The sequence below is a fragment of the Hyperolius riggenbachi genome, chromosome 11, assembly GCF_040937935.1.
Source record: "Hyperolius riggenbachi isolate aHypRig1 chromosome 11, aHypRig1.pri, whole genome shotgun sequence".
Taxonomy (NCBI): domain Eukaryota; kingdom Metazoa; phylum Chordata; class Amphibia; order Anura; family Hyperoliidae; genus Hyperolius; species Hyperolius riggenbachi.
The window spans coordinates 20,095,540-20,119,858 of NC_090656.1; the positions used below are offsets into that span (position 1 = coordinate 20,095,540).

General features: G+C 47.9%; 1 protein-coding gene across 1 annotated transcript in view; it reads left to right on the forward strand.

Moving 5' to 3' along the window:
- Positions 1-24,319, forward strand: part of LOC137538785 (neural-cadherin-like) — a 242,347-nt gene that overhangs the window by 77,214 nt on the left and 140,814 nt on the right. Inside the window, exon 6 of the mRNA XM_068261105.1 lies at positions 7,034-7,283. Within this exon, the coding sequence (XP_068117206.1) occupies positions 7,034-7,283 (250 nt within the window). The remainder of the gene's footprint in view (positions 1-7,033; positions 7,284-24,319) is intronic.

Consider the following 24,319-nt stretch of genomic DNA (forward strand, 5'->3'; position numbering starts at 1 on the left):
TTAGTCAGGTACAGTTGCCCCAGAATAGTTTAGCTAGGTACAGTTGCCACCAGTATAGGTTAGCCAGGTACAGTTTCCCCCAGTATAGGTTAGCGAGATACAGTTGCCCCCAGTATAGGTTAGCCAGGTACAGTTGCCCCCAGTATAGGTTAGCCAGGTACAGTTGCCCCCAGTATAGGTTAGCCAGGTAAAGTTGCCCCCAGTATAGGTTAGCCAGGTACAGTTTCCCCCAGTATAGGTTAGCCAGGTACAGTTGCCCCTAGTATAGGTTAGCCAGGTACAGTTGCCCCCAGTATAGGTTAGCCAGGTACAGTTGCCCCCAGTATTGTTAGCTAGGTACAGTTGCCCCCAGTATAGGTTAGCCAGGTACAGTTGTCCCCAGAATAGGTTAGTCAGGTACAGTTGCCCCCAGTATTGGTAGCTAGGTACAGTTGCCCCCAGTATAGGTTAGCCAGGTACAGTTGTCCGCAGAATAGGTTAGTCAGGTACAGTTGCCCCCAGTATTGGTAGCTAGGTACAGTTGCCCCAGTATAGGTTGGCCAAGTACAGTTGCCCCCAGTATAGGTTAGTCAGGTACATTTGCCCCCAGTATAGGTTAGCCAGGTACAGTTGCCCCCAGTATATGTTAGTCAGGTACAGTTGCCCCAGAATAGTTTAGCTAGGTACAGTTGCCACCAGTATAGGTTAGCCAGGTACAGTTGCCACCAGTATAGGTTAGTCAGGTACAGTTTCCCCCAGTATAGGTTAGCGAGATACAGTTGCCCCCAGTATAGGTTAGCCAGGTACAGTTGCCCCCAGTATAGGTTAGTCAGGTACAGTTGCCCCAGAATAGTTTAGCTAGGTACAGTTGCCACCAGTATAGGTTAGCCAGGTACAGTTGCCCCCAGTATAGGTTAGCCAGGTACAGTTGCCCCAGTATAGGTTAGCCAGGTACAGTTGCCCCCAGTATAGGTTAGCCAGGTACAGTTGCCCCCAGTATTGGTAGCTAGGTACAGTTGCCCCCAGTATAGGTTAGCCAGGTACAGTTGTCCCCAGAATAGGTTAGCCAGGTACAGTTGCCCCCAGTATTGGTAGCTAGGTACAGTTGCCCCAGTATAGGTTGGCCAAGTACAGTTGCCCCCAGTATAGGTTAGTCAGGTACAGTTGCCCCCGGTATAGGTTAGCCAGGTACAGTTGCCCCCAGTATAGGTTAGCCAGGTACAGTTGACCCCAGTATAGGTTAGCCAGGTACAGTTGCCCCCAGTATAGGTTAGCCAGGTACAGTTGCCCCCAGTATAGGTTAGCCAGGTACAGTTTCCCCCAGTATAGGTTAGCCAGGTACAGTTGCCCCAGAATAGTTTAGCCAGGTACAGTTGCCACCAGGATAGGTTAGTCAGGTACAGTTTCCCCCAGTATAGGTTAGCGAGATACAGTTGCCCCCAGTATAGGTTAGCCAGGTACAGTTGCCCCCAGTATAGGTTAGTCAGGTACAGTTGCCCCAGAATAGTTTAGCTAGGTACAGTTGCCACCAGTATAGGTTAGCCAGGTACAGTTTCCCCCAGTATAGGTTAGCGAGATACAGTTGCCCTCAGTATAGGTTAGCCAGGTACAGTTGCCCCCAGTATAGGTTAGCCAGGTACAGTTGCCCCCAGTATAGGTTAGCCAGGTAAAGTTGCCCCCAGTATAGGTTAGGCAGGTACAGTTTCCCCCAGTATAGGTTAGCCAGGTACAGTTGCCCCCAGTATAGGTTAGCCAGGTACAGTTGCCCCAGTATAGGTTAGCAAGGTACAGTTGCCCCCAGTATAGGTTAGCCAGGTACAGTTGCCCCCAGTATTGTTAGCTAGGTACAGTTGCCCCCAGTATAGGTTAGCCAGGTACAGTTGTCCCCAGAATAGGTTAGTCAGGTACAGTTGCCCCCAGTATTGGTAGCTAGGTACAGTTGCCCCAGTATAGGTTGGCCAGGTACAGTTGCCCCAGAATAGTTTAGCCAGGTACAGTTGCCACCAGTATAGGTTAGTCAGGTACAGTTTCCCCCAGTATAGGTTAGCGAGATACAGTTGCCCCCAGTATAGGTTAGCCAGGTACAGTTGCCCCCAGTATAGGTTAGCCAGGTACAGTTGCCCCCAGTATAGGTTAGCCAGGTACAGTTGCCCCCAGTATAGGTTAGCCAGGTACAGTTGCCCCCAGTATTGGTAGCTAGGTACAGTTGCCCCCAGTATAGGTTGGCCAGGTACAGTTGCCCCCGGTATAGGTTAGTCAGGTACAGTTGCCCCCAGTATAGGTTAGTCAGGTACAGTTGCCCCCAGTATAGGTTAGCCAGGTACAGTTGCCCCCAGTATAGGTTAGCCAGGTACAGTTGCCCCCAGCATAGGTTGGCCAGGTACAGTTGCCCCCAGTATAGGTTAGTCAGGTACAGTTGCCCCCAGTATAGGTTAGTCAGGTACAGTTGCCCCCAGTATAGGTTAGCCAGGTACAGTTGCCCCCAGCATAGGTTAGCCAGGTACAGTTGCCCCCAGTATAGGTTAGCCAGGTACAGTTGCCCCCAGTATAGGTTAGCCAGGTGCAGTTGCCCCCAGTATAGGTTAGCCAGGTACAGTTGTCCCCAGAATAGGTTAGTCAGGTACAGTTGCCCCCAGTATTGGTAGCTAGGTACAGTTGCCCCCAGTATAGGTTAGCCAGGTACATTTGTCCACAGAATAGGTTAGTCAGGTACAGTTGCCCCCAGTATTGGTAGCTAGGTACAGTTGCCCCAGTATAGGTTGGCCAAGTACAGTTGCCCCCAGTATAGGTTAGTCAGGTACAGTTGCCCCCAGTATAGGTTAGCCAGGTACAGTTGCCCCCAGTATATGTTAGTCAGGTACAGTTGCCCCAGAATAGTTTAGCTAGGTACAGTTGCCACCAGTATAGGTTAGCCAGGTACAGTTGCCACCAGTATAGGTTAGTCAGGTACAGTTTCCCCCAGTATAGGTTAGCGAGATACAGTTGCCCCCAGTATAGGTTAGCCAGGTACAGTTGCCCCCAGTATAGGTTAGTCAGGTACAGTTGCCCCAGAATAGTTTAGCTAGGTACAGTTGCCACCAGTATAGGTTAGCCAGGTACAGTTGCCCCCAGTATAGGTTAGCCAGGTACAGTTGCCCCAGTATAGGTTAGCCAGGTACAGTTGCCCCCAGTATAGGTTAGCCAGGTACAGTTGCCCCCAGTATTGGTAGCTAGGTACAGTTGCCCCCAGTATAGGTTAGCCAGGTGCAGTTGTCCCCAGAATAGGTTAGCCAGGTACAGTTGCCCCCAGTATTGGTAGCTAGGTACAGTTGCCCCAGTATAGGTTGGCCAAGTACAGTTGCCCCCAGTATAGGTTAGTCAGGTACAGTTGCCCCCGGTATAGGTTAGCCAGGTACAGTTGCCCCCAGTATAGGTTAGCCAGGTACAGTTGACCCCAGTATAGGTTAGCCAGGTACAGTTGCCCCCAGTATAGGTTAGCCAGGTACAGTTGCCCCCAGTATAGGTTAGCCAGGTACAGTTTCCCCCAGTATAGGTTAGCCAGGTACAGTTGCCCCAGAATAGTTTAGCCAGGTACAGTTGCCACCAGGATAGGTTAGTCAGGTACAGTTTCCCCCAGTATAGGTTAGCGAGATACAGTTGCCAGCAGTATAGGTTAGCCAGGTACAGTTGCCCCCAGTATAGGTTAGTCAGGTACAGTTGCCCCAGAATAGTTTAGCTAGGTACAGTTGCCACCAGTATAGGTTAGCCAGGTACAGTTTCCCCCAGTATAGGTTAGCGAGATACAGTTGCCCTCAGTATAGGTTAGCCAGGTACAGTTGCCCCCAGTATAGGTTAGCCAGGTACAGTTGCCCCCAGTATAGGTTAGCCAGGTAAAGTTGCCCCCAGTATAGGTTAGGCAGGTACAGTTTCCCCCAGTATAGGTTAGCCAGGTACAGTTGCCCCCAGTATAGGTTAGCCAGGTACAGTTGCCCCAGTATAGGTTAGCAAGGTACAGTTGCCCCCAGTATAGGTTAGCCAGGTACAGTTGCCCCCAGTATTGTTAGCTAGGTACAGTTGCCCCCAGTATAGGTTAGCCAGGTACAGTTGTCCCCAGAATAGGTTAGTCAGGTACAGTTGCCCCCAGTATTGGTAGCTAGGTACAGTTGCCCCAGTATAGGTTGGCCAGGTACAGTTGCCCCAGAATAGTTTAGCCAGGTACAGTTGCCACCAGTATAGGTTAGTCAGGTACAGTTTCCCCCAGTATAGGTTAGCGAGATACAGTTGCCCCCAGTATAGGTTAGCCAGGTACAGTTGCCCCCAGTATAGGTTAGCCAGGTACAGTTGCCCCCAGTATAGGTTAGCCAGGTACAGTTGCCCCCAGTATAGGTTAGCCAGGTACAGTTGCCCCCAGTATTGGTAGCTAGGTACAGTTGCCCCCAGTATAGGTTGGCCAGGTACAGTTGCCCCCGGTATAGGTTAGTCAGGTACAGTTGCCCCCAGTATAGGTTAGTCAGGTACAGTTGCCCCCAGTATAGGTTAGCCAGGTACAGTTGCCCCCAGTATAGGTTAGCCAGGTACAGTTGCCCCCAGCATAGGTTGGCCAGGTACAGTTGCCCCCAGTATAGGTTAGTCAGGTACAGTTGCCCCCAGTATAGGTTAGTCAGGTACAGTTGCCCCCAGTATAGGTTAGCCAGGTACAGTTGCCCCCAGCATAGGTTAGCCAGGTACAGTTGCCCCCAGTATAGGTTAGCCAGGTATAGGAGCCCCCAGTATAGGTTAGCCAGGTATAGGAGCCCCCAGTATAGGATAGCCAGGTATAGGAGCCCCCAGTATAGGTTAGCCAGGTACAGTTTCCCCCAGTATAGGTTAGCCAGGTATAGGAGCCCCCAGTATAGGTTAGCCAGGTACAGTTGCCCCCAGTATAGGTTAGCCAGGTATAGGAGCCCCAGTATAGGTTAGCCAGGTACAGTTTCCCCCAGTATAGGTTAGCCAGGTATAGGAGCCCCCAGTATAGGTTAGCCAGGTACAGTTGTCCCCAGTATAGGTTAGCCAGGTACAGTTGCCCTCAGTATAGATTGGTCAGGCACTCTCTTCACTTCCTGTTTCTGCCTGGTGCTGCCCCAGACTTCTGCCACCTGAGGAAGTCGCCTCACTTGGCATCATGGGCAGACCGGGCCTGGGCCCAGAGCTGTAAGGCGGGGCCCAGCTACTACTTTACTCCCTCCATTAAAGGGGTCCATCCTTCAGATCAGGTGTTTTTGTGGCTACACTCGTTATGGGTGTGAAGATTATGATGGCCACACTTGTTTTATGACCCTTGTAAGATGGGCCCCCCAGGCTGTAAGGGCCACCAAGAGAAAGGATGTGAGCATTGCGGGGCTCCATCAAAAGTTTGCAGTGGCGTAGCAATAGGGGGAGCAGAGGTTGCAACTGCATTGGGGCCCTCCCTCAACTTCAGTATTGGCTCTCTATGGGTCCTGTGCTCATAATAATCACTTCTATAGATACTTTAACCTCCCTGGCGTTCTGATTTTTTTTTTTGGCGCACGGCCGTGGGAGGGTTTTTTAAAGGGACTCCGAGCAGTGCAGAAACTATGGAAAGATGCATATCATTTTAAAGCTCTCTTTCTCCTCTTTCCATTGATATATAAACCGCCGCCCTACGCCTTTTAGTTTTCAATATTTTCGCGATTGAAATTGCCGCGGCCGCGATTTCAATCGCGAAAATAGAGAAAACTAAAAGGCGTAGGGCGACGATTTAGGTGTCGCCAGAAAGAGGAGAAAGAGAGCTTTAAAATGATATCCATCTTTCCATAGTTATATTGTATTACACAGGAAATCGAGGCCGCGGCAATTTCAATCGCGAAAATAGCGAAAACTAAAAGGCGTAGGGCGGCGGTTTATATATCATTGGAAAGAGGAGAAAGAGAGCTTTAAAATGATATGCATCTTTCCATAGTTTCTGCACTGCTCGGAGTCCCTTTAAAGCTAATTTTTTTTTTAACATGTAGCTAGCTTAGCGCTAGCTACATGCTTCCCCCCTCCCTTCGCTTTTCCACCCACCCCTCTGATCGCCGCCGGCGCAAATACCCAACAGGAAATCCCGTTCTGAACGGGATTCCCTGTATGGGCTTCCCCCGTCGCCATGGCAAGGATCGCGATGACGTCATCGATGTCAGGGGGAGTCCTGATTCACCCCATAGCGCAGCCTGGTGGTGATTGGCCAGGCTGCACAAGGGGTCTATGGGGGGGGGGCCCTCTTTCGCGGTGGGTAGCGGCGGATCGGCGGCGAGCGACGGCGATCGCAACAAACACGCAGTGTTTGGAAAAAAAAAATTGCAAATCGGCCCACCAGGGCCTGAGCGGTGCACTGCAGCGTTACTGGACGAGCCGAGCTCGTCCAGTAACGCCCAGGAGGTTAAAGTGCTAATCATTAACAAGCTGTTCCCCATCCCCTTCTTGCACCTCTGACACTGTAGTTGCCATTGGCAGGTTTTGGTGCGCCATATCAGTTGTTATATATAGAGTGCTAGGGGGCCCCATTGTAAAACTTGCATCGGGGCCCACAGCTCCGTAGCTACGCCACAGGGCCATCATGATTTGAAGATACCCCACTCTGCCATGTTCTGTAAAGTGCCTCTCAAGACACGGTGCCAGAAATTCATCCAAAAGGGTCTCCTTGTTGCCTCACACATTTTCCTTCTACTGGATGAAACAAGGGAATTATGTGTTGCAAATGTGAAAATGTAAAAGGGGAGGGGGGGTTGTATTATTTTTTTCTAGCATGTAAAAATGTAGAACGACCTCGGTTCTGCTTTAAAAGAATAAATGGATATTCTTGCATGTGGCAACACCGCATGTTACATCTTCTGCGGTTTCTGCGGAGACAGCTCAGAACAAAGGCTTGAGATTGTGGAGCTGGAATCAGCATGCACACAGTAAATAACAATGGCATAATTATCTGGGTTTTACACCAGCAGTCATTTCCCCCAGTAATGGCGTGGTTTATCCGTGTTCTCTGTCCGCTAATTGTTCCTCTGTTAAAGCAATTATTTTCTTTCTTCTGTCTCCGCAGTGACGGCCACTGACTGTGACACCGGCATCAACGGGGAGATCTCCTATTTCACACTCAGCCCCGATTTCAGCATCTCGGAGCAGGGTGTCATTAGCGCTGCACGCGGCCTGGATTACGAGCGGCCCGGACACCTGTACGAATTCGTCATCCTGGCCATAGACCACGGCGAGGCGCCCAACACGGGGACCGCCACCGTCAGGATTCGGGTGTCCAACGTCAACGACGAAGCACCAGAGTTTTCCCAGAAAACGTCAGTGGTACCTCTAGTCCAAAAAAACATTCGGCGGGGTTAGGCTAAATTTAAAGAGGCCCTGTAATGACATATAGTAGTATAGAGTAAATTATCCAGGATACCCACATTTACGTTAAATATTCAGCAGGGCCAGATTTCTGACAAGGCCCCATAGGCCATGGCCTAGGGCACCAGACATTCAGCCGTACCCCTGTAAGCGCTATTCTGCAGGTACACTTCAACTTGGCTGGAAAGTGTAATGGTTAAGGGCTCTGCCTCTGACACAGGAGACCTGTGTTCGAATCTCGGCTCTGCCTGTTCAGGAAGCCAGCACCTATTCAGTAGGAGACCTTAGGCAAGTTTCCCTAACACTGCTACTGCCTATAGAGCATGCCCTAGTGGCTGCAGCTCTGGCGCTTTGAGTCCGCCAGGAGAAAAGCGCTATATAAATGTTATTTGTCTCTTGTCTTGTCTTCAACTTAACTATCATGATGACACAATGGGACCATCATTAACGAAATAGCAAGCATAACATAAGAGCTCTTAAGAAAAATAGAACTTAAAATCTTAATGTGTATTACTAAAAATGCTATTTTCTGTGACACAAATGATGGAAAGTAAGGAGAATTCCTATTGGGGCACACAGAGAGATAACAATCATATAGACAGTATAGTTGGCCTTGGGCAGTTAAATGTACAAATCCGGCTCTGATATCCAGGCATTATCTGCAGAAACACTTCCGATATCTATATATTACTGTATATTGTATGTAGACCCGCCCCCTCCACTGAGGCCTAGCCTAGGCTGATAATTATGTGAAATTCTCCCCCCCCCCTCTCCCTTACCGTGCATTCTGGGAGACCAGAGTTCTTTTCAACTGGCTGTAGAACTCTCAGTAAGGCCTAATTCACACCTAAAATCAAAAACGCAAGCATTTTGCGTTTTTGTGTGCTTTTTTCCCCCCTCTCAGCGCTCCACTGCACGCTGCGTTTCTGGTAAAAACGCTTTACTAAGCGCTTTTCCAGAGCTGTAATTCACTCCCTGACGCAAGTCAGGAAGTGAAGTCTTTGACCCAGAAAAGAATAAATACAATGTATTTATTGTAAAAAAAAAAAAAAAAGCGAACACAATCGCTGCACAGAGCGACTTTGTGAGCGTTTGCGGTTTTCCTGTACTTTCCATTGAGGCAAAATCCCCTCAAAAATGGTCCAGGCAGCGCTTTGCTGAACGCACAGCGCACGGTTCGCGCTGATATGAACCTTCTCACGGAGATTCATTGCACAGGCATTTTGTGGGCGATTTTTAAAAATCGCCTGTGCTTGAAAAAAGGCTGAAAACGCCCCTAGTGTGATCGAGCCCTTAACAAACCTTCCGCAGAGATCACCTGCCAGCACTAAACATATCGATGCCTAGGATACATTTCAGGAAGTAAATCAGGGAAAAGAAAGATGTTACATTGGGAAAACGAAATACTTGACTTAATAATTTATAAATGAATATTGTAAAAAATAGCATTAATAGCGGTAAAGAGGAACTATAGTGAAAATAACATAATGAATGAAATTACTTATTTTTGACAATGTTCATTTACAGATTATTTAGTCACTGTTTGCCAATTGTAAAATATTGCCTCTCCCTGATTTACATTCTGCAATTTATCACTGGTGAGACATCTTTACTGCTGTCAGGTGATCTGTACGGAATGTTCGTTACTGAGAGTTCTATGCACAGGGGTAGATACTGCTTGCTTGGCAGTTGGAAAAAGCCGTTATTTCCCACAATGCAATGAGGTTCACAGATGGCAAACTGTCAGAACCATGGTCATGACATCACACTGTGGGAGATTTCTCATGGGAAAGGGGGTATCGGCTACTGATTGGGATGAAGTGCAATCCTGGGTTAAAGTTCCAAAGATCACAATAATTAACTCCCTCTTTCTCACATCTTTTTCTTTCTCTTTCTCCATATTTGTCTCCCTTTCTCCAGCTTTTTTTTAACCTCTCTTTTCACTTCTCTTTCTCTGTCTTTGTTCATTGTTCTCTGCCTTACCCTTTTTCATGCTCCCTCTCCATCCATTTACGCCTTTCTTTAGCATTTTGGGGATTCTCCAAGCATGAGGCCAATGTATAGTCTACATAGTTAGCTCTGTGACTGTTTTATTTTACTCCTTCATTTATCCACATAGTCCTCTTATCTCATGTCTGTTGTGTGTTTATGTAGGCTCTTACTAGTGTTGGGCGAACAGTGTTCGCCACTGTTCGGGTTCTGCAGAACATCACCCTGTTCGGGTGATGTTCGAGTTCGGCCGAACACCTGACGGTGCTCGGCCAAACCGTTCGGCCATATGGCCGAACTAAGAGCGCATGGCCGAACGTTCCCCGAACGTTCGGCTAGCGCTGTGATTGGCCGAACGGGTCACGTGGTTCGGACCCGAACGCGCTCTGATTGGCCGAACGGTCACGTGGTTCGGGTAAATAAATACCCGAACCACGTCATATCTCCGCCATTTGTCTGTGGGTTTAGCTTTGGGTAGGCAGGCAGGGTAGTTCGCGCTCCAGCCACGCTAGCCAGGGTCCCCCCTGTCATTGTGTCACTGCTGGGAACAGTAGTACACCGCTTGCTCAGCCACACTATATAGCATTCTGTTTACTGCCACTCTGTGTACCTCGCTCAGCCACACTATATAGCATTCTGTTTACTGCCACTCTGTGTCTGCTGGGAATAGTGGTACACCGCTCGCTCAGCCACACTATATAGCATTCTGTTCACTGTTCTGTGTCTGCTTGGAATAGTGGTACACCGCTCGCTCAGCCACACTATATAGCATTCTGTTTACTGTTCTGTGTCTGCTGGGAATAGTGGTACACCGCTCGCTCAGCCACACTATATAGCATTCTGTTTACTGTTCTGTGTCTGCTGGGAATAGTGGTACACCGCTCGCTCAGCCACACTATATAGCATTCTGTGCACTGTTCTGTGTCTGCTGGGAATAGTGGTACACCGCTCGCTCAGCCACACTATATAGCATTCTGTTCACTGTTCTGTGTCTGCTGGGAATAGTGGTACACCGCTCGCTCAGCCACACTATATAGCATTCTGTTTACTGTTCTGTGTCTGCTGGGAATAGTGGTACACCGCTCGCTCATCCACACTATATAGCATTCTGTTCACTGTTCTGTGTCTGCTGGGAATAGTGGTACACCGCCCGCTCAGCCACACTATATAGCATTCTGTTCACTGTTCTGTGTCTGCTGGGAATAGTGGTACACCGCTCGCTCAGCCACACTATATAGCATTCTGTTCACTGTTCTGTGTCTGCTGGGAACAGTAGTACACCGCTCGCTCAGCCAGAGTATATAGCATTGTGTTTACTGCCACTCTGTGTACACCGCTCAGCCAGACTATATACCATTGTTTACTGACACTCTGTGTACACCGCTCAGCCAGACTATATACCATTGTTTACTGACACTCTTTGTACACCGCTCAGCCAGACTATATACCATTGTTTACTGCCACTCTGATTCTGCTGGGAACAGTAGTACACCGCTCGCTCAGCCAGACTATATAGCATTGTGTTTACTGCCACTCTGTGTACACCGCTCAGCCAGACTATATACCATTGTTTACTGACACTCTGTGTACACCGCTCAGCCAGACTATATACCATTGTTTACTGAAACTCTGTGTACACCGCTCAGCCAGACTATATACCATTGTTTACTGCCACTCTGATTCTGCTGGGAACAGTAGTACACCGCTCGCTCAGCCAGACTATATACCATTGTTTACTGACACTATATAGCAGACTATATAGCATTGTGTGTACACCGCTCAGCCAGACTATATACCATTGTTTACTGACACTCTGTGTACACCGCTCAGCCAGACTATATACCATTGTTTACTGCCACTCTGATTCTGCTGGGAACAGTAGTACACCGCTCGCTCAGCCAGACTATATACCATTGTTTACTGACACTCTGTGTACACCGCTCAGCCAGACTATATACCATTGTTTACTGCCACTCTGATTCTGCTGGGAACAGTAGTACACCGCTCGCTCAGCCAGACTATATACCATTGTTTACTGACACTATATAGCAGACTATATAGCATTGTGTGTACACCGCTCAGCCAGACTATATACCATTGTTTACTGACACTCTGTGTACACCGCTCAGCCAGACTATATACCATTGTTTACTGCCACTCTGATTCTGCTGGGAACAGTAGTACACCGCTCGCTCAGCCAGACTATATACCATTGTTTACTGACACTCTGTGTACACCGCTCAGCCAGACTATATACCATTGTTTACTGCCACTCTGATTCTGCTGGGAACAGTAGTACACCGCTCGCTCAGCCAGACTATATACCATTGTTTACTGACACTCTGTGTACACCGCTCAGCCAGACTATATACCATTGTTTACTGCCACTCTGATTCTGCTGGGAACAGTAGTACACCGCTCGCTCAGCCAGACTATATACCATTGTTTACTGACACTATATAGCAGACTATATAGCATTGTGTGTACACCGCTCAGCCAGACTATATACCATTGTTTACTGCCACTCTGATTCTGCTGGGAACAGTAGTACACCGCTCGCTCAGCCAGACTATATAGCATTGTGTTTACTGCCACTCTGTGTACACCGCTCAGCCACACTATATAGCATTGCGTACTCTGCCAGTCAGTGTGTATATTGCTGGGATCAGTAATACTCCACTCACCGTCAACCACTATATGAGCTCAACATGAGTTCCCCAGAGACCTCCGCTGTGAGCAGCACTCCCAACAACAGCAACAGCCAACGCCCCACGCAAGCTATAACATCCACCCCAGCAGCCAGTGGTCAGCAGCAGCCCTCCCCGGAGGAGAACGTTGTGTCCATCAGTCCGTCGCCAGAGCGATTAATGAGGGCTGCCATTGAGGAGATGATGGGGCCTGATGTGGAGGAGGAGGTCTGGCTCAGGCCAGCATCCCAAGTTAATGTTGAGGACGATGAGGGGTCTGTGTCTGGGGATGTTGGGGTGGCAGAGGTGGTGGGTGGGTCAGACTCAGGAGAAGAGTTGTATGATGAGGATGATGATCGGGACCATCTGTATGTGCCTCAGAGTCCGACCCCGGAAAACATGTTGTATCGTGTGTTTAGGTACTAAAATCTGCGTTCCCTCCCAGTAGTGTTGGGCGAACAGTGTTTGCCACTGTTCGGGTTCTGCAGAACATCACCCTGTTCGGGGTGACTATATAGCAGACTATATAGCATTGTGTTTAATGCCACTCTGTGTACACGGCTCAGCCACACTATATAGCATTGTGTTTACTTCCACTCTGTGTCTGCTGGGAACAGTAGTACACCGCTCACCCGCCACTGTATAGCATTGTGCTCTGTGTCACTGCTGACAATAGTGGTACACCGCTCACCCACCACTGTATAGCATTTCTGTACTGCCACTGTACTGCTGCCAGTCAGCGTGTACTTTAAGGATAAGTGAAATGAGGAAGAAATCCGGTGAAAGAGGGAGGGGCAAGGGAAGAGGTGTTTCCCCTGACGGTTCACGTACAGGCCACAGGGGAGCACCCAAGAAAACCCACTCAATACTGCCCATGTTGTCCAGGACAACAACCCTCACAGATCCAAAAGAACAGGACCAGATAATTACTTGGATGACCTCTCAAGCGTCCAGCAGTGGGTTAAGCAGCACCAGCACATCACGCACGAGGTCCGAGTCCTCAGCCAGTTAAAGTCTGGGCTTTCTTTGAAGACTGCACTGAGGATGTTACCATGGCGATTTGCAAGGTGTGCAAGACCCGCCTGAGCAGGGGGAAAAGTATTAACAACCTCTCCACCACCAGCATGAGCCGCCACATTCTATCCAAACATCCCACTCTGTGGGCAAACGCGGCAGGACAGGGTACCACCAGCAACACTGCCTCCCTTGGGTTCACCAGACTCACCACCAGACCCGCCTCAGCAGCAGCAGTAGCCCAGCCATTGCGTGGTTCACAACATTCACAAACATCAGACGATGCTGACACTGTCACTTTCCGGACTAGTGCTCTTGAGGTCTCCCAGTGTTCATCAAACACAACAACCAACAGCCCTTCGGTGTGCAGCGCTACGGTTGAGTTGTCTGTCTCTGAGATGTTTGAGCACAAGAGGAAATTGCCAGCAAATGACCCCCGGGCCGTGGCAGTAACAGCCAGCCAGCATAGCCAAGCTTCTGGCCTGCGAAATGCTGCCATATCGAGTGGTGGAGACAAACAGCTTCAAGGGCATGATGTCAGTGGCCATCCCACGTTACGTTGTTCCCAGCCGCTACCACTTTGCGCGCTCTGCAGTGCCTGAGTTGCATGAGCACGTGGTCAGCTAAATAACCCGAAGCTTGAAGAATGCCGTTGCCTGCAAGGTTCACCTCACCACTGACACCTGGACGAGTGCGTTCGGCCAGGGTCGATACATCTCCCTTACCGCGCACTGGGTGAACCTTGTGGAGCCTGGCAGCGATTCCTCACCTGCTACGGCGCGGGTGTTGCCCACGCCGCAAACAGCTGGATAACAACAGCAGCACCTACCTCTCTGACTCCTTCTCCTCCAACGCATCTCAAAGCTGTACCTCATCCGGAAATGCTAACCCAGCACCAGCAGCAGTAGGATCGTGGAAGCAGTGCAGCACAGCTGTTGGCATGCGTCAGCAAGCGTTGCTGAAGCTGATCTGCCTTGGGGATAAGCAGCACACAGGGGAGGAAATTTGGAGGGGAATAAAGGAACAGACGGATTTGTGGCTGGCACCGCTGGACCTGAAACCGGGCATGAAGCTAGACACCTGGCACGAACTGGCAATGTACGCAATAGAGGTGCTGGCTTGCCCGGCAGCCAGCATTATGTCGGAACGCTGTTTCAGTGCTGCCGGAGGCATCATCACAGATCGGCGTATCCGCCTCTCCACAGAAAATGCAGACCGTCTGACTCAAATTAAAATGAATCAATCCTGGATTGGAAACGACTACGCAACACTCCTGGACCCCAACCAAGTAACATGACCGATGAACATCTGGGATGGTTTAGCGTTTCCGGTCCCTGTTTATTGAACCTCTCATCTGTATTACATTTATGACTGCATGGCGGCAAAAAGCATTGCTGCTATATCCGCACGCTTTTTGTCCTCATGCAAGGCCTGGGTTGTTGTGTCTCACAAAGCGTGGCCTTCTCCTCCTGCGCCTCCTCCTGTTCCATCACGTGTGCTGCTGCTGCTGCTGCTGCTGCTGGGTTACCGTTGCCGCGTGGTCCCTGTTTATGGAACCTCTTATCTTTATTACATTTATGACTACATGGCGGTACAAAGCATGCTATCCGCACGCTTTTTGTCCTCATGCAAGGCCTGGGTTGTTGTGTCTCACAAAGCGTGGCCTTCTCCTCCTGCGCCTCCTCCTGTTCCATCACGTGTGCTGCTGCTGCTGCTGCTGCTGGGTTAGCGTTGCCGCGTGGTCCCTGTTTATTGAACCTCTTATCTTTATTACATTTATGACTACATGGCGGTACAAAGCATGCTCTCCGCACGCTTTTTGTCCTCATGCAAGGCCTGGGTTGTTGTGTCTCACAAAGCGTGGCCTTCTCCTCCTGCGCCTCCTCCTGTTCCATCACGTGTGCTGCTGCTGGGTTAGCGTTGCCGCGTGGTCCCTGTTTATTGAACCACTTATCTTTATTACATTTATGACTGCATGGTGGTACAAAGCATGCTATCCGCACGCTTCTTGTCCTCATGCAAGGCCTGGGTTGTTGTGTCTCAAAGCGTGGCCTTCTCCTCCTGCGCCACCCTCCTCCTGTTCCATCACGTGTGCTGCTGCTGGGTTAGCATTACCGGTCCCTTTTCCTGGAACCTCTTATATGTATTACATTTATGACTGCATGCCGACAAAAAGCATGTTACCTGTGCAAAGAAAACAGACATTTCCCGCATTTAAAAGACAGTTTTCCCTTTGAAACTTTAAAATCGATTTTCTCAAAAACTATAAGCTCTTTTTGCTAAATTTTTTTTTCCTCTTGTACCCACTCCCAAGGTGCACATACCCTGTAAATTTGGGGTATGTAGCATGTAAGGAGGCTTTACAAAGCACAAAAGTTCGGGTCCCCATTGACTTCCATTATGTTCGGAGTTCGGGTCGAACACCCGAACATCGCGGACATGTTCGGCCTGTTCGGCCCGAACCCGAACATCTAGATGTTCGCCCAACACTAGCTCTTACCTGTGGATGTGGATCTGTGGGAGCATTGAGTTGACCACTTCTTTCAGGGCATGTGGCTTTTCGTGGCCTTTATTGTGCATCATGGCTATAGTGGAGAGAATTAGGGCTGCTGTTCTGTAGGTGGGCCCATTAGGGCAGCAATCTCTTCTGTATCTCAAGCAGCAATGGGAATCTACCCAGCTCAGCTCAGCAGGCAATGTTTGATGGACAAAGAGGAGGTGCATGCAAAATACTAGGTCAAATATTTGTGTTGGGCTAGATTCCTATTTTAATTGATCTGGATAGGTGATGTGGCCTCATACTTTGCTAGGATTGGGGTGTTGCCTAATCCCTTCAGCCACACCTTTACTGGTGGTTCGAGGTGGTACAATTATTTCCTGATAACCTAGAATGTTCGCTTTCGCTTTTATATTATAACTATGGCTGGATTTAGGTTTCCAGAGTCATTGGCTCCCTAACCTAAGAAGGCAGTGGTGGCTACAGCTTCAAATTTATTTATTTTATTTTTATTTTATTTATTTTTTTTGGGGGGGGGGGGGGGGCAGCAGATGGGGGCTTGATGGCCGGCTGGTGGAGCCCATTTGGGTGATTAAAATTGATGTTTGTATGGCAAGCTTTAGATATTTTGTGACTAACTCAGGTGATAAAATGAAGGCTAACTAGTTCAGCACTGATAGGAACCAAATGTAAACATTACAAAAAGAACTCAGAGGCTTTTGAGCAAAGCAAATTGTCCAAATGATGGTGCTATTGTTGAAGAAAAGCCACTTGTTGGCTAATTGGCTGGCATGCTTCAATCTTTACTTGCTAGCAAGCTGCTCCTTTGTGGATAGATCACAGTCAAATCATTCCAGTCCCCAGCCTATGGCTCGTGACTCTACAAGCAAGGGGAGTCTGAAGGGAGAGAAAAACTGTGTGTGTGTTTTCTTATCTTAGTAGCTAAGCATTGCTGTAGACTAGAGCTTTTATTTTACAGACAGGAAGTTTTGAATCAGGATGGCACAATTATTGGCTAATTTAAAAGAAAAACAGAAAGCTCAGCTAGTGAGCATTCTTCAGACTCTATTCCCGATGACTGACAATGTTTACTGGCAACTTACAATTAGGAGGCAGAGAGATTTTTTTGAAAGTATAAGTGTCATCCAGATATATTAATTACAAGGGATCTTGCAAGGATTGGGAGGTATTTAGGGCAAACAGATAAGACCAGTGGTTCACTTAACGCTTACAAGGACTCAGGCTGACATCAAGAGTTTTTTTATAGATCATGTCTTGTTCAGTGTACGCTGCTTGAGCCTGAAAACTGTTACTTGTAAGTTATTGGGGGGGTGGGTTTACTAAGAGGGTGATTCCGGGGGGGGGGGGGGGGGGGGAGAGAGGGGGCAGTACCCCATTGTAGTGCAGCCGCTGAAAAAAGGTATCAGGTTTGCCAAGTTTATAGTCATTGAGGCCGGGTGCACACATAGCAGAAACGCTTGCGGAGTGGGAAACATTGCGTTTTAAGCAGCCATGTTAGTCTATGGGACGCAGAAGGACCAGCATTGCACTTACGTTTTACACTAAGTGATCGTAGTGTTACATACTATGCAGGCTGGCTGCATTTTTCTGCTGCGTTTTTAATTAAAAAGTAAAGATCTCTGATGTGTTCATTCTTCCTGTTGTTTTCCTAGTGATTTGCATCTATGTAAATGTAAAAAACGCATACAAAACGCATATGCGTTTTGTATTAGCAAACCGCAAACGCAATTGAACGTCCCTTTTCACGCTATGTCATATGTGAACCCAGCCTGATTGTAAATGATGGGCTCTCAGCTGGCCTTGTGGTTTTCCTCTGGAACACCCTGGTTTTGGTTTTCTTTAGGTTAAAGCGGAATATAACCCTGCATTTCAACTTTGCTCTAAAACATTATTTACAGCATATTATATGCAAAAAGCATTTTTTTTTATTAGACCAGCATTGGAAGGGTTAAACACAGAGGTTTAACCACTTAAGGACCAGGGGCGCTTTGCAGGATCTGTGCTGCGTGGGCTCTGCAGCCCGCAGCACAGATCGTGAATACAGCAGGACAGTCAGACTTACCCCCTTTTTTCCCCACTAGGGGTATGTCCTTCTGGGTGGGTCTGATCGCCGCCGGCTGCCTGCGTTTTGCGGGGGGGGGGGGGCTCTTCAAAGCCCCCCTCCGCAGCGTTTTCGGCGCTCCCTGGCTTCCCGTCCCTCCCTCTCCCTCCATGGGCTGCGCAGGACGGATATCCATCCTGCGCATTGAAGAATAGGCTTCAGCCTATCATATGCCGGCGATCCCCGGCCAATCAGAGGCCGGGGATCGCCGATCTGCCTTACGGCGCTGCTGCTGTGCGAGGATTTCTTCCCCACGTGTTTACATTTTGCCGGCGAGCCGCGATCGGCAGCTCTCCGGCTGTTCACGGAGACACCCTCTGTGAACTGACATGGAAAGGCCGCTTGATCGAGCGCCCGTTTCCATGCAAAAGCACTTAAGACCTGCCGAGGCGGTCGTTAAGTGGTTAAAGTTCCGTGGAGAGATATGCAGAAGTTCAAATTGTTACATTCTTTTTAGTTATATGTATCTATTGAGAAATGTTACACACTCTTTGGCTGTCCTCCAACTCCTTCTCAGTCAGAGAGATGAGTCACATTCAACACTTAGATACATTTATGTAAACAAAATGTATCTATGTCAGCTTTGGATGCGTCTGCAGAAATCTCCAGGAACTTTGAAGCACTGTGTAACCCTTCCAATGCTGGTCTAGTAAAAAAAAAAATGCTGGTTGCATATAATATACTGTAAATAATGTTTTAGAGCAAAGTTGAAATGCAGGGTTATATTCCGCTTTAACGAGGAAGTGCCCATGTCGTGCTAAATTTCTCTCGGATTTCCACGCTGTCCTGCAGGCCGCTTTGTGTCGGCTCTGACAATTAGAAGTCCTCCTTACTGATGCATCCTGTAGGGAGACTCTTGGTGCTGATGAGGTTTCTAGAGATGAAGGCAGAAGTCAGTTCATTAACGTATTTCCTGAAGGGAGTTGGATTCTGATCCTGAAGGAAAAATGATGCTCTTTTCCCATTCCCTTTCACACTGCATTTATTCCCAGTATATGAGATACTGTTGACGTCATATTTTTCCTCCTATTCCACTCGCTGTAAATCTCAGCATGCTCTTTTCTGTGCGGAGCAACGCAAGCGATTTTGTGCTAGAATCTATTAAAAATCGATGTGTTGTGTTTGGAAGGAATGGATCATAATCTGATCAGATTCTGATTGGAGAGTGATTGATAGGATAGACACGTTGGGGTTGATACAGTGGCAATGTTACCGGCCTGTACTGAACCTAGTAATGTTTGTTGCGCTGATAGCGCGAGAGCGTTACCATAGCAACACACGTAAACAGTGTACACATAGTACGGTAGTAGTGTAGCGTGCGCTGTGCTACATCCGTACCACACGTACAATGTTTACACGTGTTGCTATGATAATGGTCTTTAGATATCTGGGCAAAGAACGTTACTAGGTCCAGTACATTCTCTCTCACCCCTTCTCTCCTTATCTCTCCACCTTGCTTCCTCCCTTCCTGTCTCTCTGGCCTCTGCCTCTCTGTCTCTCACCTCCTTTCTTTCTCCCCCCACCCTCTGTCTCCCTCTACCCCCTCCACCTGTTCCATCTCTCTCTCCCCCTTCTTATTCTCTCCCCCCTTCCCACACTTCTCTTGTCTCTCACTCCCCCCCCCCCCCCTCTCTCCCTGTCACTCTACCCCCTCCTTCCTTTCTCTATCTCTCCCCCTCTCTCTCTCTTTGTCGCTCTCTCTCCCTATCACTCCCTGTCACTCTCCCCTGCTTTCCTTTCTTACTCTCTCCCCCCACCCTATCACTCTTCCTTTCAATCTACCCCCTCCTTCCTTTCTCTATCTCTCCCCCTCTCTCTCTCTTCCTATCTCTCCCTGTCACTCTCCCCCCCTTTCCTTTCTTACTCTCTCCCCCCACCCTATCACTCTTCCTGTCAATCTACCCCCTACTTCTTTTCTTTATCTGCCCCCCCCCCCTCTCTCTTTGTCTCGCTCTCTCTCCCTATCACTCCCTATCCCACTCCACCCCTTCCTTTCTTACTCTCCCGCCCCCCACCCTATCACTCTCACTGTCAATCTACCCCCTCCTTCCTTTCTCTAACCCTCGCCCCCTCACTCTCTCTTTTTGTCGGTCTCTATCCCTATCACTCCCCCTTCCTTTCTTGCTCTCTCCCCCCATCACTCTCCCTATCAACATCCCCCCTGCTTCTTTTCTCTCTCTCTGTCCCTATCACTCCCCCTTCCTCTCTTGCTCTCTCCCCCCATCACTCTCCCTATCAACATCCCCCCTCCTTCTTTTCTCTCTCTCTGTCCCTATCACTCCCCCCTTCATTTCTTACTCTCCCCCACCCTATCACTCTCCCTACCACCCTTCCCTCCTTCCTTTCTCCCCCTCTCTCTCCCTATCACTCCCCTTCCTCCTTTCTCACCCCCCCCCCCCCCCCATCACTTTCCCTTTCTTCCTCATTTCCTTTCTTTCTCTCCCTTCCTTTCTCGCTTTCTCCCCCCCCCCCCCATATATATATGATTACTTCTGTAGCCATTCCCTCCTTTAGAAACACTCCATTCTGAGACTTAGCGCTCTTCTTATCTGCACAGAAAGCCGCTCTCCATCTCCTAAAAACTAATATTTTTTTCTTTGTGCCTTTAAGTCTAAAGTTTGTATTTTTACCCTTGATTAGAGCTCCATTCTGAGCATTTTGCTGCGAGCTGCTTCCTCCCCCCCCCCCCCCTCCCCTCCTTCTTCCCCAGGCCCCCTGTCAGCTCAACACAACGCGGCTTGTTACAGAGACGATGGTGGCCTATTTTTCCCCTTAAAATCCTCTTGCTTCTTCCAAGGCCCTTCCATGTCATGTTGGAGCCTCTCGTCTCTCTGTGGCTTTTTGTCTTACAGCTTGAAAGCTGTCAGCGCTAGAATCGATTTGCTCGTTAGACTTCAGGCGAAGACAGTGGCCTCAGGGCTGCAATTTTCTGTTGAGTGGCTGAATGAAATCACAGTGTTCCCAGCCCCTAATCTACTGCATGGAACCAGAGTTTATAAATATATATTTCTGCATGTCTTTTGATTTTGGAGCTGTTTGACACAGACACAGAGGCTATTGTCTCACTACGGCCATCGGCGAGCTTTTTATATCTTGCAGGCTTACTGGTAGTTTTGTAGTTTTATTTTATTTTTATTTTTTCCCGTTCTTTCTGAATTTTTTTTTTCTTTTATGACAGCTGTCTTTTTTTTTTTTTTTTCAAGCAAACTCGACTTTTAACCCTGCCGCCATCGTCCTCGCAATTACTGTACCGTAGGATTCTAGTCGCTTACAAAACCTATAATATATATTGTTATAGACACAGCTGTATTCACCGCACAACCAGAGAGGCTAAGACCACTTTAAAGCATATATATGGATAGTTTCTGAAAAATCATTTCTAAAGGCAAACAACAGAATGCGTGCCTGAAAAAGGGGCGCGGGGAAATTTGGGCACCTAATTTCGTCTAGTAGAATATTGGTAAAAACTGCAGTTATTATTCTATAATAAATGCATTATTGTTATAAATAATACCAATGTTTTATTACAATTCTCACATAGAACTCTTCCTTACCGATGTCTAATCTTAACCCTCCCCAACGACTAACCTTTAAACCCCTCCCCCATGCCTAACTTCAACCCCTCTCCCCCGCACCTAACTTCAACCCCTCTCTCCTGCAACCGTAACCATGAATTGAACTTCATCCCAATTAGCAAGTAGCTGATACCCCCTTTCCCATGAGAAATCTATTCCTTTTCTCAAACAGATCATCAGTGGGTTCTGTATGGCTGATATTGTGGTGAAACCCCTCCCACAGTGTGATGTCAGCACCTCACAGCACTGATGTACTGACATCACACTTTAGGAGCCTTGTTGCATTGTGGGAAATAACAGCGGTTTCCAACTGCCAAAAAAGCAAGCGGCATCTCCTTCCAGTGACATAACCTACCAGCCATGTGATAAATGTCAGAATGTAAATCGGGGAGAGGAAAGATTTTACAATGGGCAAACACTGACTAAATCATTTATACATAATCATTGTAAAAATGAAGCACTTTTTTATTATGTTATTTTCACTGGAGTTCCTCTTTAACCGCCCCTCCCCACACCTAACCCTTAAAAACAACTCCCACGCCTAGCTTTAAGTGCCCCCCTTCCCCCCCAAGTCTAAGCGTAACCGACCTCCACCGCCAATCTGCCGCAGTTACGTTAATTGTGGGTGCCACCATAGGCACCATGATAAAAAGCGGCTAAAGTGCAACATTGCCTTATAAATGGCGATCGATCCGGGGCTATATTTAATAATCCAAACATTTGTATAGCGCTTTTATCCTGTTGGACAGAAAGCAGAACTGCAGCCACTGGGACACGCTCAAGAGGCCACCCTACACTGTTAGGGAGTCTTGGAACTCCTTACTGAATAGGTACTGAGCCAGGATTCCAACCCTGGTCTCCCATGTCAAAGGCGGTGTCCTTAACCAGTACACTATCCAGCCACTGCATTACCATTATGGCTGCTATTTATAATGGCGCCTATTGCGGCACCCAAGTTTCTTATGGTAGCAGGCACCCAAATGTTCGAAAGCAGGAAATTTGGGCGCATGAGGCAGGTGGACAAAAAGGGCACCGCCATTCACTCCCATAATAAATATCGTTTAATGGGCGCCCAACAGGAAAAAAGGGCGCCGGAGAAAAATAACGTTTTTGCAAGCGGCGCCCGGAGACTTTTAATGTTTTATAACTGCTTCTCATGATTACACATTATTTAATGTTTTATAAATTTTTAAACATTATTTTTAAACGAGAAACAGTACAATACTTTTTTAAACGTTATTAATGCTTATCACAGGGGGGTCTTAGGGTTAGGCACCACCAGGGGGGTCTTAGGGTTAGGCACCACCAGGGGGGTCTTAGGTTAAGCCACCACCAGAGGGGTCTTAGGTTTAGGCACCACCAGGGGAGTGTTAGGTTTAGGCACCACCAGGGGGGTCTTAGGTTTAGGCACCTCCAGGGGGTCTTAGGGTTAGGCACCACCAGGGGGGGTCTAGGGGTTAGGGGTAGGTACAGGGAGGGTTCTGTGTGAGAGTAGGGTTAGGTATAGCTTTAGTAAAATTATTATTAATCTTTTATAAAACGTTATTATACATTTCACTGTTTAAACAGGGAAGATTAACGTTTTTACAATTGCCGATTTCATACACATTATTTAATGATTTATAACTTTATAAAACATTATTTTTAAACGAAATATAGCACATTTTTTTTAAAAACGTTATTCATGCTTATCGTTTAAAACCCTGCGCCCTTTTTTCCCGACGCCCTTTTTTAACGTACGTCAAATGTTCTGCTTCTAATAGAATGTTTAAATTAAAATAAATAAAACAAAAATAAAATTGGTGCCTCAAACAAGTGCTTGATCAGAGTTCAAAAAAAGCTTCTGTGTGGGAGTGTAAGGTATTCTCCCTCCCCTCCCTCCTCCGGGACTTACGCAGTCCCCACTGCTACCCAGGGATCTTTGGGAGACGTTACGCGGCCACTGTACACACACTGGATGCACGCAAGTTTCTCGCCCGAGGCGGTCTTTATCGGCCAACTTTAATTTAGTGTGTCTACATATCTGTAATCTGGAAGAGGTTAGAGCCCGCCCCTGTTAGACAGCTGCCCGGGAGAGAGGAAGAGGCTGAAGATGCATGGAATATAGCAGCTCTGGCCAGGAAAACATGCAGAGCACTGTTGAACTAGTCAGTACTACCCTTCTGTGGGTCTTTTATTTAGCCTTCAATTGTCCTTTAAGTGGACTGGAGCGTTCTCTTTATACATCTGACTCAATGCTAGAGACAGCCTGTGAGATGCATACAATTCCGGCTTGCATGTGAATTGTATGCAGTTTGGAACTAGACCAATCAAAATTTACAGGAAATTATCCGATTACCCCAGTTGCACGCAACATATAATTTGAATTAAATTTGCGTGCAAGCTGGTGTTATTTGCATCTTATTGACCATCTTTACCCAACACCAATCCCATTCTAAAGGTACATGCGCTAACTGTCGTGCGAAACGGAGGATAACGACCGATTCGGCCACCGGTCATTCATTAAGGATTTGGCATGTCGGATCCCTGGTGCCTGAGCATGAGCAGACCCACTTGCTCCATTGTGCACAATGGTCGTCCCTCTGCCCCCTTCATAGCAACAGAACGCATCGATAGCCTGTAGGCTAGCAATGTGTCTGTACAGCACCATACCTTGATTTGTCGCACGAGACATTGTCTCCCGATCCTGGATGGGTGACAATAATTGCATGTGTGTACTTAGCTTAACTCCATGTTAATAGAAAGAACATGAATTGACAATTGCACCCAATGTGTGACAATCAGAACCTTGGTCTTCTAGTCAGTTCTATACTTTGATCAAGTCCAATAAAAGTAAAAAAAAAAAGATAGTTAATAACAATACATTCTATACAGTTCAATACACATTATCCTCTTTTGACAAAATAAAAATGATCTCTCTTGATCAGATTTGCAAATTTGTACTTGCTTCCTTCTAGCACCAAATTGATTGGGCGGCATGGTCTCGTAGTGGTTAGCACTCTCACAGCGCTGGGTCCCTGGTTCAAGTTCCAGCTGGGGCATTATCTGCACAGAGTTTGTATGTTCTCCCTATTTATGCGTGGGTTTCCTCTGGGCACTCCGG